General features: G+C 35.2%; 1 protein-coding gene across 3 annotated transcripts in view; it reads right to left on the reverse strand.

Moving 5' to 3' along the window:
* Positions 1–16,012, reverse strand: part of LOC150077004 (RNA-binding protein 4-like) — a 335,818-nt gene that overhangs the window by 192,518 nt on the left and 127,288 nt on the right. For all 3 annotated transcript variants that reach the window (XR_016547727.1, XM_090386802.1, XM_090386803.1), the window contains exon 7: positions 4,440–4,751. Coding sequence is in view for 2 of the 3 variants with exons in the window: in XM_090386802.1 (XP_090242928.1) it covers positions 4,440–4,751 (312 nt within the window). In the remaining variant the exon portion in view is untranslated. The remainder of the gene's footprint in view (positions 1–4,439; positions 4,752–16,012) is intronic.

Below are 16,012 nucleotides of genomic sequence, written 5' to 3' on the forward strand. Positions count from 1 at the left end.
TTGCAACTTCTTTTCCTCTATCCAATTTCCACAACCACATTTTTTGCTTTTAACTATCAAGGAACATACTTCTGAAAAATGCATTTGAATGATCAGCAGGCCTCAGAGAAAGATTCTATTCTATGATAAACAATGCAAAGTATCCAGCATATATGATAATCATCTTCACTTTGGAATACATCTATTTTTACATATCTTGCAATGCACTGCAGTGTACTTAAAGCTTATGTTTCCAAATGATGATTATACTGCATTTCCTTTAACCTGAAATTGAAAAATCATATTTACCTAAGTTTAAAATGTTACCGTTCCGGATTTCAATAAATTTAGCAATGAAATTTCAGAGACACAAATTTGCATTTTCTTTTTATTTTGAATTTAGCAGTGAAGCCATAGTTTTTTTGCAAAAAAAAAAAAAACTTCATGCACTGAAACTAATGGACCCAAGACCACACAACTAAGCAAACTAACCATGACCATGTCCTCCTGTGAAGTTGTAAGGACAAGGCTCAGGTAGGAAGTGTTCTCCACGCATTCTCCATGCTCAAAAACCCCCCCAACACTGAAGTACATGCAGAGTAACTTGTCAATCAACAGCACCAATTTCCAGTGATTCACCCTGATTTGGTATGACATGCACTATAACTGTTAGTGTTATTCATGGCTTGTGGGCTGCAGCTCTTCCATGAAAATTTTTGGTATGTGCATTGAAAACAAGGTTTGCTTGTGGTCCCTCACAGTTCCAAACTTAGATTCTCTAGGATATGATGGCAAGCTAAGGAACAACCATTTCAGTTGTCGACCCAGTCAGTCCATATTTATTTTATCATTTCTTAGGCTCTGTCAGCTTCTAACTTCTTTTCTTCAGCACACTGCTGACTGTTGGGCTAGAAATATTTAATTCCTGAGCATGCACACATATTTCCTTTCCATGACATCCAATTATCATCCTCCTCATCCACGCCCCCCGAAAGCTGTACTTCTTCCATGTCCTACTCAATGTTCAGCATATACATTTGAAATGAATTCCAGGATAACTGCCAATCACCCTTATAAGACCAAAATATTACATATTTCAAAAGTTATAGCTACTTGTTAATTTTTACCCCAAATTTATATTGTTTTAACCTTATTACAGCAAATTCAAACTTTCCCACTTATAATTACAAGCTCCTCAAAGCACTTGGAAGTATTTCAACCAATTTTATTCTCTTTCTTACATCCCGCAGTGTAGTGTTATCCTTCTAATAAATTATACATGCCAAACAGACATACATTTCAATGCATACATCAGAAGCAAAAGAAGTTTTCTAAAGATAGAATACAGTGCAGTCTAAGTTAATTTTTTAAAACCCGAGTTGTATATTGGGGTGCACCGAGTGTGGATAGTTTTAAAAATGGTAATTTTCAATACCTCAATAACTAAAATGCTTAATTACATTGATGTATAGAAATGGAAACAACCAATTTCAAAGAGAGTTTGTGTTTACAGGTGAAGAAAGTGGAAAAGAAATAAAGAAAATTATACTGCATATGCCTAAGAAAAAATAAAATTAAAAATCTCACTCATCTGTTGCGAAGTCACCATCCAATTCAGCCTCTACCATACCAAATTTGCCACCTGTGGGGGGGGGGGGTTCCACTTGTTTTTATGTACAACATTCTGTCCAAAAGTACATGTTGTGAGATCTAGCATGCTATCAATTCCCTAACATTTTACACTGATGTCCCACTGGTTACTGTTTTTCCTAACAGTAAAAATATATCTCTCCTCATCTGTTGTACCATCCCTTCAGACCTATAAAACCCATAAAACTCTATAAAACCCATTCCCACAGTGTCTATAGTCTGTTCACATTTTAATCTTGATTAACAAATACACATGGTTTCAGGACTCCTCTCCTATAGCAAAGACTGATCACATTTCTTTCATTTCTTTCTTCCTTGATGAAAACTGTCAGATGCAAATGAACTCCTTACTGCACAGAAGTAAGGATGAGACTTGTCCAAACATGTTATATACACATTATCTCTCTCATCTCAACTTTAAATGATAAATACACTTTATGAACAAACCTTATATTTTACAATGCATGGCAACATAAGAGACAAGTCTTAAATATCCATTGGAATCTGTTCTCCGTCATTCAAGTGACAATAATTTTGCACTTTCTGCGTAACATTTTATGGAGTGACACAATCAATAAAAAGTCTTACTGCTGCATTTTAAGGATTTGTGTTGTATAAGCAGTGCAAAAATCTCTTTTAAGAAGCTCCAAATAAATCTCTTATGAACCTGCAACGAGCATTATTACACGTTGACATGTTGCAGGTTCAACTTGTCAGAGCAAAATTGAATTTACTCAAGTTATCAATTAACCACAACAATCAATTATTCTCTGACCAAAGGCAAATTTTTTGTACACCTATCCTGCAAATATCCTTGGGTGATACACAACCAATTCAATGTTCCAAGGAAACCACACTAAGTATTCTTTAAACCAACTGCATAATGTGTCAGTCTCAGTCTTGTTGGAACCACACATCATCTTTACGACCAAGGTTTTCTATGGGTTGGCAAAAACCAGTTTGCCTAGATATCTGAGAATAATGGCAAAATGATCAAGCAAGCTTATAAGAGCTGTATGAAAAAAGAAAAAAAGCCCTCCCAATAATTTCTTTGAAATACCTACTTTCACAATACCAAGTGGAAATTTATCCCAACAATCAGTTACTCTCTGGAAAAAAGCAAATTTCTACACATCTATTCTGTAGCTATACTTTTCCAATTTAAATTTATGTCCCTGTGCATGTGTCATCTAAATATGCCACCCATTTAAATTCTTTTGCTAATCTAATCTTGTACCCAACTAATCTTGTACTTTTCTATATCCATTTGAACCAATCTATATCCTTCCTAAAACAAGGTTTCCTGATCAGGATGCAGCCTATAAACAATAGAATTATCACTTTGTCCCTGCTGGAGATGTTCCTATATATAATGGACAGAGCCCTATGACCTGTCCTAGCAGCTTGTCTGGACTACCTGGCTTAGGTCAGACTGTACAATTACCCCTAGATCTTCATTCTCAACTCCTAAGTTCGGTGCTTCCCAAACGATATGTTATTTTGGGATTATTGCTACCCAAATTCAATGCATTAGATTTATCATTGTAAAAGCTCTGCCATCAAAGAAATACTATCAAAACAGTTGTTTCCATCCATCACAGTTCATACCATGGTATGTAGAGGATAAGTGATTATGTTCCAGTTCCTTGTCCAAACATGGCTTTTCCCATGACATGAACTCAACGTTCCATGATCAACGGCTTCTGTACATTACATATTCATCGTGTTTTGGTATTGTGTCAAATGAGCTATAATCATCCTTGCAAAGACATTCAAATCTGTGGCTATTATCACTTTGTTAACTCTAGAATAATCATTGGGCAACCCATCTATGCAATTGTCAAACAAGGCATAAGTTCTGTAGATCATTTCAGGTTGACTATTCTGGTGACCTGGTAGCAAATTTCAAGACAAATTTGCACTGCTGACCTTGATTGATGGCCTTCCAATTCTTCATTTCTTTTATGCTGCCTACGACACAAGCAGTTTAAATCCCCATCATGGAGGGTTCTCTACTGAACTGTTGCAAATTGAGCTATATTTCTTCCAGTCTCTTCCCTGTTTTCAGATATTCATAAAACGAGACACTAACAATAATCTGTTGTACCAGAGTAATTCTTTTTATCACTGTTACATAAAAAATAAGGGTGGTGTAACAAGACTGTGGCTTTGCTGTAGAATTGCACATCATAGATAGAAAATGTATGATCATAAGGAGTGATTGTTCTGACAATAGTTCCAACTTTTACTTTTCATTCAGCAACTATTGATTCTGAATTAAAAGTAATGACTAAAACAATGGAAATGCCCTTGTTTTTTTGTTTCTTACATATGACTGAATGCCTGCAGCTATAACAAAAGCTGCTGCCACTGAAAAAGGAAACAACTAATCTAAGCTGACACAATGATAGATATGAAATAACAGTATATTATATTAAATTGTAAATGGCATGTGTCTTAGATGCGTCTAAAACAATGTCCAAAACAAGACATATATAAAAACACTATATGACTATAGAGAATTCCTCCGGTTTCTGATGAGATAAAAGTTGCTAGTTCTACTTACCTGAGTACATGATTCTTCAGGGACTAGCATTTAATCAAATTATTGCAAGACACAAAAATGGCTTCACATTCATCTTTAAAGAATATTATCCTGTTGAATTTATGTTTCAAATTCTAAGTGAAAAATTGTGTACTTAAATTATGCATAATAGAGAATTACAAATGAAGACAATAAGTATTAAATAAAAGATGTGGAATAAGTGAGTGTTTATTATCTACACACTATTAAAAAAAAGAGCATTTACCTTCCAGGAAATCTTGACTGAGGAGGATGAGGGGGTGGAGGAGCAGGAGGTGAATGACGTGCAGGATAGCCATAATCATCATATGGTCTTCTGTAATACATATAGTCATCTCGAGGAGCTGCAGGTGGTGGAGGAGGTGGTGGACGGCGTTCGTAAGGATCAGGATAAGGTCTCATTCTTTCTACTGCATAACTTCGTTCTGCAGCAAATCTGTCCCCTGAGTAGGGTCTGTCCAAACCATACCGAGATAATCGATCACCATAAGTCGAAGGAAACAAAGGAGGTGCAGCAGCTACAGCCATACGTGCAGAGCTAGAAATTACATGTTAATTACAAAATGAATTAATTATTTTAAATACTAGTTCAACTAAAATAAAGAGAATACCTATGATTCAATGGTGCATTACAGACAAAAACTGGTTCATCTTAGTTATATTAGAGTTTCATTAGTAAAAATATATTTGACTTACTTCTATGCAATTGTTGCATGTGATGGCTAAAATGCCTACAGCATTTCAGCCATATGGTGAAAAAGTCAGACTTTTTCACCAGCAAAAAAAAAAAAAAAAAAATTGTGTTATCCTGAGAGACAGAGAAACAAGAGTAAAAGTAGAAGGGGAATCAGCAAGAAAGAGAAGAATGATGATATCCAGCTTAGGACCCTGCGTGTGCCAAGCCCATGTTCACCAGATGTGAGCCCCTGGGGTTATGCATGGTGTAAGCTTAAGGCTTACTTTAAAAAAAAAAAAAAAAAAAAACAACACTCGGGGAACGAACGCTTATACACGCAGTAAGAGTAGCTGTAAGTTACTATGGAAATTTATCGGAGAGTCCAAGATACGTGAAATTACGGTGAACATTTCAACTTAACAGAGGGAAGGTCAAAACAACAGTCAAAATTTCAGGATATGCTGGGAAACAGCAGATATATAAGGACGGGTTTCAATAGCGTTAAGTCAGTCAAGTAGACGGGAAGTGGAAGTTATGTTGTGATTGATGTCGGGAAGTGGAAGTTATACAGGTGGAGTTAGTGTTACAGGTGGTGTTAAAGGAGGAGGTAGTCTGATCTTAGTAAGTGTAGTCGTGGAATTATTGGAGATAGAAGTTAGTCAGGAAGCGGTGAGATTTTGCTGGATTTCGGAAAGGAAAATTTGCCAGCTAACGGAAAAGGGTTATTCAGAATCAACTAAGTTAAAAGCAGCCAAGAGGAGTCGAGTTCGGTCGAAGGGAAGTTCGGAATTAAAAGCCGGATATTAGATGTGGAAGCCGTCAGATAGTCTGGGAGGGTCAAGGAGCTGATCCTAAAACACCGAGAAATAAAACTTACTGTAAGTACTGTTTTGTATTATTGTTTCCAGTCATCCTAAATGGAAAGGAAAGGCAATCTGAAACCTAAGTACGATTAATTTGTCTAGCCTAAGAAATAGCTGGAATAACAAGCTGAAGGTTGTAAAGGAACTTTTAGTTAGATTAGAAAAGAGATATGCTGTATGAAATTATTGTAATTGTTTTTCCCAGAGGGGAAACTTCTGTAAAGGAGCTCTTATTCTGTTTAGTAAAGAGATATACTGAATGGATTTGTTGTAATTGTTATTCCCAGAGGGAAACTTCTGTAATATGAAAAGTTTTGTTGATAAATCTTTGTATGTATCTAAGTCAAGTTTCTATAATTAAACATGTTAAATTTATCCTGTATGTCGTTCATTGCCTCACTCAGATTCTAGCTAAGAATAATAGTAATCCTGAAATTTTCTGAATCAGTCAGTGGCCCAAAAGGATAACAAGAGTCACCTATTAAAATTAAAGTAGGCATTCCCCCAAAAATTAACGTAAGAAAGAAACTAAATAAGAAAAGCGGTCGCATACAATTGGCGAGCCGGAACAAGGGAGAAGAGTGCGCCTTACAATTAAAGAGGGTGCTTACAATTGGCAAAGTTGCCAGCCAGGATTGCTAGTAAAAAAAAAAAAAAAAAAAAAAATTTTTGAGTGAGACAACGATAAAAAGAAGTCATATTTGGAATTGATGTTATGTACGATAAAATTTGAGTAGTATTGATTTAGTTTTGAATGAATATAGTTATTAGGTATCGGGCTAAGGAAGTAAAAGGTGAAACAATTAGAAACGGAATTGTAAATTAAATTTTACCATATACTGGTATAGTTGCTGAACTTATAAACCAGCTGGCAAGCCAGAAAAATAATTTAAAAAGTGTAGTATATTTGGAATTATTAGAAGTAGAGAAATATTGTAAAGGAAAACAGAATGCCTGGGGGAAGTAAAAGAAATATAAAAGGGGACCAGGAAGGGCCAACTGTCCACAAGCCCCCGAGGTGAAATGGCAGAAAGGCCTAGAGAAATTTACCATGGGGAGAGACGAAATGCCCTCTTTAGGGACAGAGACTACTTAAGGGCGTTTACGGGAGGACGCAAGAGAATGTAGAGTTATTTTTAAATAAATTAGCCCAGATAAAAAGAGCAGCCAGTTTAAGGGACGAAGAAATTGTACTCTTCGCAGAATTTAAATTAGAAGGTACAGTATTAATTAAGTATCAACAGGAAAAGTTCTACGAAGAAGTAAATTTGCTAACGGATTTTAGTAGAATTTTAAGAAAATTATTTGCAAAGAAAGAATCATTTCTCACGGCGGTAGGCAAATTGGGGGGGGGGGGGTATACGCAGGAAAAAGGGGAATCGGTCACTGAGTTCCTATAGAGTTTAAAGGCTGTTAGAATGAGCACAGAAATTGACGCTATGGAAGGAGGGGTTTTCGAAAAATTTCTAACAGGGCAATTTATAAAGGGGTTAAATGAAAATTTTAGAAGGGAGGTTATGCGGAAAAAGCCAGAAACTTTGGAACAAGCATTTTTATATGCTGAAGAAGAAGAGTCTAGAAATAAAATTAAAATCAGACAAAAAACAAGAAACTTGCTCGATAAATGTGAACATGGGAATTGAAAAAGAGGGAAAGGAAACACGGAAAGGGGAGGAACTAAGCACCAAAAAGGAATTCTTGTTAAGCAAACTAGAGAGAAAAGTAGATTGGTTAATAAATCAAATTAATGAAATGAAACAGGAGAGATACTTGAAAGTTATGAAAACTATTTATTTTTGCCATTTACAGTTTATTTGATGAGTGAAAAGCAAACGTGAATTGTTTAAATTCTAGGCATGAGAGAACCCAAGTGGCTGAAGGGGAATGTAAGGGGGAAGGTGAAGGTGCAACACACTATGAGATATGGAAAAAGGGAAGTAACAGAGGTTGTTACATATGCGATAGCCCTAACCATTGGGCCAGATTGTGTCCTAGGAACACACGGGGAAACCCTGAAGATAGAGGGGATACGGCGAGACAATGGCGACAGGGGCCCAACTATAGGCAAGGGGTGTCCACAATGCTAGTAGACAGAAACGCAACCATTCTCAAAACTTTCTACAAAGGGGAAGCGAAGAATGCAATTAATAAACCAGAAACGGGAGGAACCCTTAAAAATTTCAGACTGAACTGCATTAGCAATAACAACATTGCGTTAGTAACCTTAGATAAGGTAGTGGTAAACAAAAACTTAATGTATGTGAAGGGAAAAATAGGCAATTTACAGGGAAAATATTTAGTAGATGCCGGGGCCATGAAGTCAGTCAACCTGGGAATATTTCGAAAAATTTAAGAGTAAGGAAACTTTGGGAATAAAGCCCTGCTGCAACTATATTTTACAAGAGATAGGGGGAACTGAAATAGTTTCCGATTATGAGGCCACAGCCTCAGTGACACTGGAAATGGGAACAACCTCCATATTACACAATTTCTTGGTATCCAAGCGAATAAACAGGAAGAGGTATGATGCCATATTAGGATTAGATTTTTGGCGAGAAGCAGGCTTCTGCATTGATTGCGGACAAGGCACAGTGTGGAAAAGAAAAACACAGATAGAAAACGGGCAAAAGGAAGAGTTAGCAGAAGGGGAAATAAATTTAATGGATAGCCGAAATCCAGAAGCTAAAACTCTTAGGCTAGGAATACAAGGATTGGTGGGGGCAGTATAACCACATTTTTACCGAGAAAATAACAGAAGTAGGCAATTGAGCATACTGTGCACCTCACTCAACTGCACCCGATTTATACCAGGCAATATCGCATACCGCAGGCCCAGCTAGAAAGATTAGGGCAGGAACTGAAAGACATGGAGGCTAATGGCATAATAGAGAGGTCAACTTCCTACTGGAATAGTCCCATATTAGTTGTAAATAAATCGGATGGTAGGGTAAAATAGTATTGGACCTCCAAAAAATAAATAAGATCACTAGGCCAACTGACTTTCGTTACCTCATATAGCAGAGATAATGAACAGCCTCCAAGGGTCTAAGGTATTTTCTAAATTAGATCTAAATGCAGGGTACTACCAAATTCCCTTAAAACCGGAGCAAAAGGAAATATTTGCATTTAGCACCCCATTTGGAAATTTCAATTTGACCAGAATGTCTCAGGGGGCGAAAAACTCAGCGGCATCATTCCAGAGTATGATGAGTAATATACTGTCGGAGTTACTGGGAAAGGGTGTTTTCCCAGTAATTGGAAAATTTGTTTTCTTGACGATATTTTAATCTACTCTGAATCTAGGGAAGGACACCTGAAACTGTTAAAAATTGTATTTCAGAAAAAGGCTAGTAGTTTTTCTAGAAAATTCTTTAGTAGGAATTTTCTACAGATAAGGAGGAGGGAGTGTAAGCTTACTTAAGTGGAGGCTTACTTAAAAAAAACAAAAACACTTGGGGAACAAACGCTTATACACGCAGTAAGAGTAGTTGTAAGTTACTATGGGAATTTACGGGAAAGTCCATGATATGCAAGATTACGGTGAACGTTTCAACTTAACAGAGGGGGAGGTCAGTCAAAATTTCAGGGTATGCTGGGAAACATAGCAGTATATAAGGACGAGTTTTAATAGTGTTAAGTCAGTCAGGAAGTGGAAGTTATGTCGTGATAGATGTATGAGGGAAGGTGAAAGTTATACAGGTGGAGTTAGTGCTACAGGTGGTGTTAATAGTTCTGGAGAGGTAGTCTTGTCTTAGTAAGCGTAGTTGTGGAATTATTGGAGATAGAAGTTAGTCGGGAAGCGGCGAGATTTTGCTGGATTTCGGAAAGGAAAAGGGTTATTCGGAATCAACTAAGTTAAAAACAGCCAAGAGGAGTCAAGTTGGGTCAAAGGGAAGTTCGGAATTAAAAGCCGGATATTAGATATGGAAGCCGTCACAGATAGTCTGGAAGGGTCAAGGAGCTGATCCTAAAACACCGAAAAGTAAAACTTGTTGTAAGTACTGTTTTGTAGTATTGTTTCTAGTCATCCTAAATGGAAATTTTTAAAGGCATTCTGAAATTCTAAGTACGATTAATTTGTCTAGCCTAAGAAATAGCTGGAATAACAAGTTGAAGGTTGTAAAGGAACTTTTAGTTAGATTAGAAAAGAGATATACTGTATGGAATTATAATAATTGTTTTTCCCAGAGGGAAGCTTCTGTAAAGGAGCTCTTATTCTGTTTAGTAAAGAGATATACTAAATGGATTTGTTGTAATTGTTTTTCTCAGGGGGAAACTTCCGTAATATGAAAAGTTTTGTTGATAAATCTTTGTATGTATCTAAGTCAAGTTTCTATAATTAAATTTATTCTATAATGTTAAATTTATCCTGTGTGTTGTTCATTGCTTCACTCAGATTCTAGCTAAGAATAATAGTAATCCTGAAATTTTCTGAATCAGTCAGTGGCCCAAAAGGATAACAAGAGTTACCTATTAAAATTAAAGTAGGCATTATCCCAAAAATTAACATAAGAAAGGAACTAAATAAGAAAAGCGGTCACATACAATTGGCGAGCTGGAACAAGGGAGAAGAGTGCGCCTTACAATTAAAGAGGGTGCTTACAATGGGTAATGCAAACACATCATTTCTATTACCAAGGTAGTTTCAATGCATTGTTGGCGAGGCATTCACAATATGAGATATAATTAAGACAATGCATCAAAACTAGCTTGGTAGTAGTAATGGAGTGGTGCATTACCCATGCATAAGTAAAGTCTTTCAAACTCTTAGGCATTTAGCCAAGAAATATCTTTTAGATTAAACCACACACACCATCAGGCATCTCTCACATTGTGGAGTTATACTTCATAACTGGGTTGTCACTATTGCAACAGGGTACGTGACCACCCACCAACGAGAAGCCAATAAGCTTCGAAACAGTACCGAAACAGTGGTGGTATCCGCAGAGAATAAGTAACATTAGTCTTCCATAGGTGAAGCGTTACGTATTTGAGGTATTGCAATACCATGGCAAACCTTCTCCTGCTCAATGAGCTTCAACTTCTCGAAAATCTGCTACCAATTCCTTAAATGCCGATCTTCAGGTAATTCTCCAGGGCAAAGACAACTTGTTGATTTCAACCCTTCTAAAACTCAGTCTTGTCTTATATCTCGCAAAAAGGATTCTTCTGCTTTCTGACTTCTAATCTCTCTTGGCACAAGCACATTACAAATATTGCTTCCTCTGCATCTAAAAAACTTGGTTTTCTCTTTCGCTCTCAGCGTTACTTTTCTTCCAAACAGCTGCTCACTCTGTATAAATCGCAAATCCACCCTGCCATGGAATATTGTTCCCACATCTGGGGTGGTGCCCCTAAAACCTCTCTTAGACTTCTTGATTCCATTCAGAAGAGGGCAGCTAGGTTAATTAATGATTCATCTCTAACAGAGTCTCTCCACTCACTTTCTCATAGATGTACTGTTTCTGCTGCATGCCTCTTCTACAGATACTTCCATGGGCACTGTTCTTCTGAATTGGCTTCTATAATTCCGCCCCCTCTCTTTCAAAACAGTCCGAACACGTGCTGCCACCAGCCAACATCCATTTACCGTCCAACTTCAAACTCACAGAACCAACTTTTCATCTTCCTCATTTATTCATTCAACTGCTGTTTTCTGGAACAACCTTCCTTCATACATATTTCCTGAAAATTACAATCTACAGAAGTTCAAGTCCAATGTCAACAAATATCTTCTTTCGTCTTCTCAACTTCCAACTCAAGCACGGTACTAAGTACTATAGGTTCTAATACCTCTCGTGTTTGGGGTTCACATAAAAAAAAAAAACTTATTGTGAAGGAAATACACAATATGAGAACAGGTAGTTCCCGACTTTAAGAGTTAATTCGTTCCTAGCATGCACTCGTAAAGTGGGAATTTATTACCCATAGACAATGTTAAAAATAGGGGTTACGTACTCAATGAAATCAGTTAGCCAATTAGTTTGTTTAAACAATGATTGATTTATCCAAAGAAATTAAAATATAGCCTGTGAAATGAAGTAAATTATAATAATAGAGAAATTATTTATGACTTACAAATGTTAAAGAATGTTTATTCTTCATCATCATAAACTAAAGGCACACTCGTTGATCACTCATTATTGGCTCGGCACTTGTTGGTTTGTTGCACAAGGAGGAGTCTTCTTCAGAAATGCTTCAAGAGACATTTGTTCCAAGATAATCTTCTCTTTTCTTTATAAATTTCAATAGCATGCATAAGCATTTTTTAACAGAATGCGCAAATTGCAACTAACACAATTTGCATGGACTAACAAGTTTACGTAGCTTAAAAAAGAGGAATGAAGAGAAAAGATTCTGAAAATTTATGTTTTTTATATGATTGTAGATTTCAGTAAAGGGGAAACGTTTCACCATAACGTAAAAATACACACAATTCCAGCTATCGATATTTTTGCAAATGCAATAAGATAGTTTATTACCCGTTTATAATTGATTACACTAACAGAAAAGCCCAATAAACCAGAAAGTGCAGATTGTTTTTATTGTTTTATGGTAGTGGCCTCCAGAAATGTGTTTTAGAAAAATATCACAAAGGCATTCAAAAATTTGTTCTTATAACAGAACATATGATAACAATGAAAGGGTAGTGCATTTTAATGATTTGAATTGGACTATGTATATATTAAGTGCAATAGCATCATTAATACACAGCCATTTCTGAATAAACAGAATATTTATAAGGCGGCATCATTTTAAGTTATATCTCATATTGTGAATACAATGCCGCCTTATAAATATAATGTTTATTCAGAAATGGCTGTGTATTAATGACGCTACTGCACTTAATATATACATAGTCTAAATTTGCTCGCAGCTTGAGGCTTTAGCCCTAAATGCATCTTAGTCTAAATACATCATAAACCATCAGGCATCTCTCATATTGTGGAGTTATACTTCATAACTGTTTTGCCATCATTGCATCACTTGGATACCTACCCACCCACCGACCGACCGAAGAAGGGCCAAATAGCCCTGAGATGGTGCCGCCAATAATGAGTGATCAACGAGTGTGCCTTTAGTTTATGATGATGAAGAATAAACATTCTTTAACATTTGTAAGTCATAAATAATTTCTCTATTATTATAATTTACTTGATTTTACAGGCTACATTTTCATTTCTTTGGATAAATCAATCATTGTTTAAACAAACTAATTGGCTAACTGATTTCACTGAGAACATAACCACTATTTTTAACATTGTCAATGGGTAATAAATTGCCACTTTACGAGTGCACGCTAGGAACGAATTAACTCTTAAAGTCGGGAACTACCTATATCTCATATTGTGAATTGTCTTCACAATAAGTTGCCATGGTATTGCAATACCTCGAATAAGTAACGCTTCACCTATGGAGAAGACTAATGTTACTTATTCTCGGCGGATACCACCGCCCAGACAGTACTGTTTCGAAGCTTTTTGGCAGGTGGTGGTAACTATCTGAGAAGAATTAACATTAGTCTTCTCCTTGGGTGAAGCGTTACTTATTCGAAGTAGTGCAATATCACGGGAACTCGTGAAGGTATTCACAATATGAGATATAACTTAAAACAATGCCGCTTTATAAATATTTGTTTATTCAGAAATGGCTGTGTATTAATGATGCTATTGCACTTAATATATACATAGTCTAAATTTGCTCGCAGCTTCAGCCCTAAATGCATCTTAGTCTTGATTTGAATTGGTTACTAATACGATTTACACTATAAAAACGACGTTTTAGAGAGTTATATAGCAAATAACTTTTGAGGTTGTGGAACGAATTACCAAAAAACAGTGTGTTATTGGATTCACATTACTATATTTTCACAATACGATGGTGTCTCTGGAAGGGATTAATATCGAAAAGCAGAGTGCACTGTATTGTATAGCTATGCGCTTTGTCTGAAATGCAATATTTATGAATGTTTAACATTCATTTTTTGCAATTAATCTTCATATTTTTGATTTTGTTGATACTTGATACTTAAAAAAAAAAAAAAAAAAAACTCGTAAACCCAGAACTGTCTGAATAATTAAAATTATGCATAAGTAAACTTGTTCAATCAACACAGTTGTGGTTTGTCCATTGTTGTTAAATGCGACCTGGCTATTCAACTACTGTCCTTTCATAGAGGCAGCTGTCTACATGGTCTACTGCTTCATGTAACAATATCTAACTGTTTACCCAGTTTGAAGCATTTCTTTTTATGACCTTGTGAGTGGGGTAAAGTAAACAAGCTAAAAAACACTTATTTGTTTATGTAAAAACTTGCCCTTGAAATTCCTTTGAAAGACTGCGAGATTATTTTAAAAAATAAAATGTGTGATTTTTACAAAACATTTTTAAAAAATAATTACTGCACTGCAGTATGAACCTGAAATTTTAGATTTTCAATGAGAATAAAGTCCTTTTCATAGTCTGTAAAAATGAACAATGAATCTTGATCTGCTGCTGTCATATTTGTTTTGAGAATTATACAATTAAAAATTTTATTAAAATTACTACAGACATGAATATTCTTTACTAACATGAAAAAAATTCAATGAGAATGTTAATTTTAACATTAATTTGCTTTTAAAGTTGGTGTTAAAATGGCCAAAAATCCAGCTTTTCTTGGGAATTTTATTTAAAAAAAATTGCTAATAATACTTTTGTATTATGTTTAATCATGTTATTGTATTGTATTTTAACAAAACTAATATGGTATTATGTTAGTTGTGTTAATCAGTGAAAAAAAAAAACATTAATAAAAAATATTGAAAAATGGTTAAAATATAAGATAAAAATTAGAGATTGGTCAATTCCTACAAGTGATAGCATTTCATAAAGTTGTCCTCCAGAGGGTTAAACAATTTGTAAACTTTTGCTGAGTTCACTAGATCAGCATACAATCTTTTCAGCACATTAACACTTTTAAGGTGAGTTTTTTTTCTTTCCCCGAGATTACAACTGTGGAGTGGTAGAAACTAAATTAAAATTTGTGACAGATAAAAAAAAAAAAAAAAAACTGGCCAGTCTTCTGGAAGAATAACTGATGACCATAACTGGTAACAGCATTTTCTGAGTGGTTCATATTATTTTGCTCCAATCCTCTGGCAAATTCTAAACAAAGAAAATGGCATGTAATGTTTATACAAATAATGGACTATGATCGTTTCTGCTCTATAAAATGTGAACTATCATTGCTCTTGGGTAGCACACTTAATATTTCCTGAGAATTTTATTTATGACTATGATCATATTTTCCACATTTGTCTAATAAAACCTCTGATGTATTATTAATTGGAACTATTAATTAATAATCAACCAAAATCAGACTGATTATTCTTCTCCCTCACCCTTAAAATTTATTAAAAGTCCTGTACTATTTTTCCATATAGCATTATATGGAAGATAGATGTAAACTAGTTAAGACAAATTTCCCCTTTAGTATCATCTTATCTTATAAGCTGATTATGCAATGGCCTGAGAAATGACAATTTAGGTAAAATGGTGTTCTAGGTTCTCCACTTGGGTAACAAATAATCTCAGATTAACCTATTTCTTAAAATGCAACAAACTCAGGATGAGTGAAGAAACATATTTAAAAATAAAATCCTAAATGACATTCCCAACAGTGCAGAGAGGTCACATGTGAGAGCACATGTGCTATCTAAGGTGTACAGGAATTTTGACAATGCAAATTATATACAGACTGTTAAATTCCATTTCGGGAAGAGAGTAAAGATTTGAAAAGGGTGTATAAAGAGCAAAGAATTGGTTATTAAAAGTGGGAGGGGGTGTCCTTCTAAGGAGTGTGATTTCAGTTCAAACTTTTAAGACTGGACACTGGGATGTCATTTCCCTCCCTACCTAAAATTAGAAATTCCAAGAAACAGCACTAATGACAACAGGTTCCCATAGTCATAACTCATAAAAAAAAAAGTAGCAACTTTCCAGCAAAGAAAACATTACAAGAAGTAACGTTTTCATTTTTTTATACTATTGTAATAATTATTCCTTTTCTCTAGTTTAAAGTATTTTCAAGACAATGTTTAAAAAATTGTGTTTCTCTTTTTTAACACTGAAAACACTTTGTGATATAGTTGGAAAATTCTGTGCTAAGCAAAGAGCAAGTGTTTGGAATTTTACTACACTGGATATCAACTTCAGTCTTAAATATTTATAGAATAGTATATATTAATAATTATTTTAAATATCTAAATATATTAATAA

The sequence above is a fragment of the Mastigoproctus giganteus genome, chromosome 12 (assembly GCF_048544385.1).
Source record: "Mastigoproctus giganteus isolate SK-2022 chromosome 12, ASM4854438v1, whole genome shotgun sequence".
NCBI classification, from domain to species: Eukaryota; Metazoa; Arthropoda; class Arachnida; order Uropygi; family Thelyphonidae; genus Mastigoproctus; species Mastigoproctus giganteus.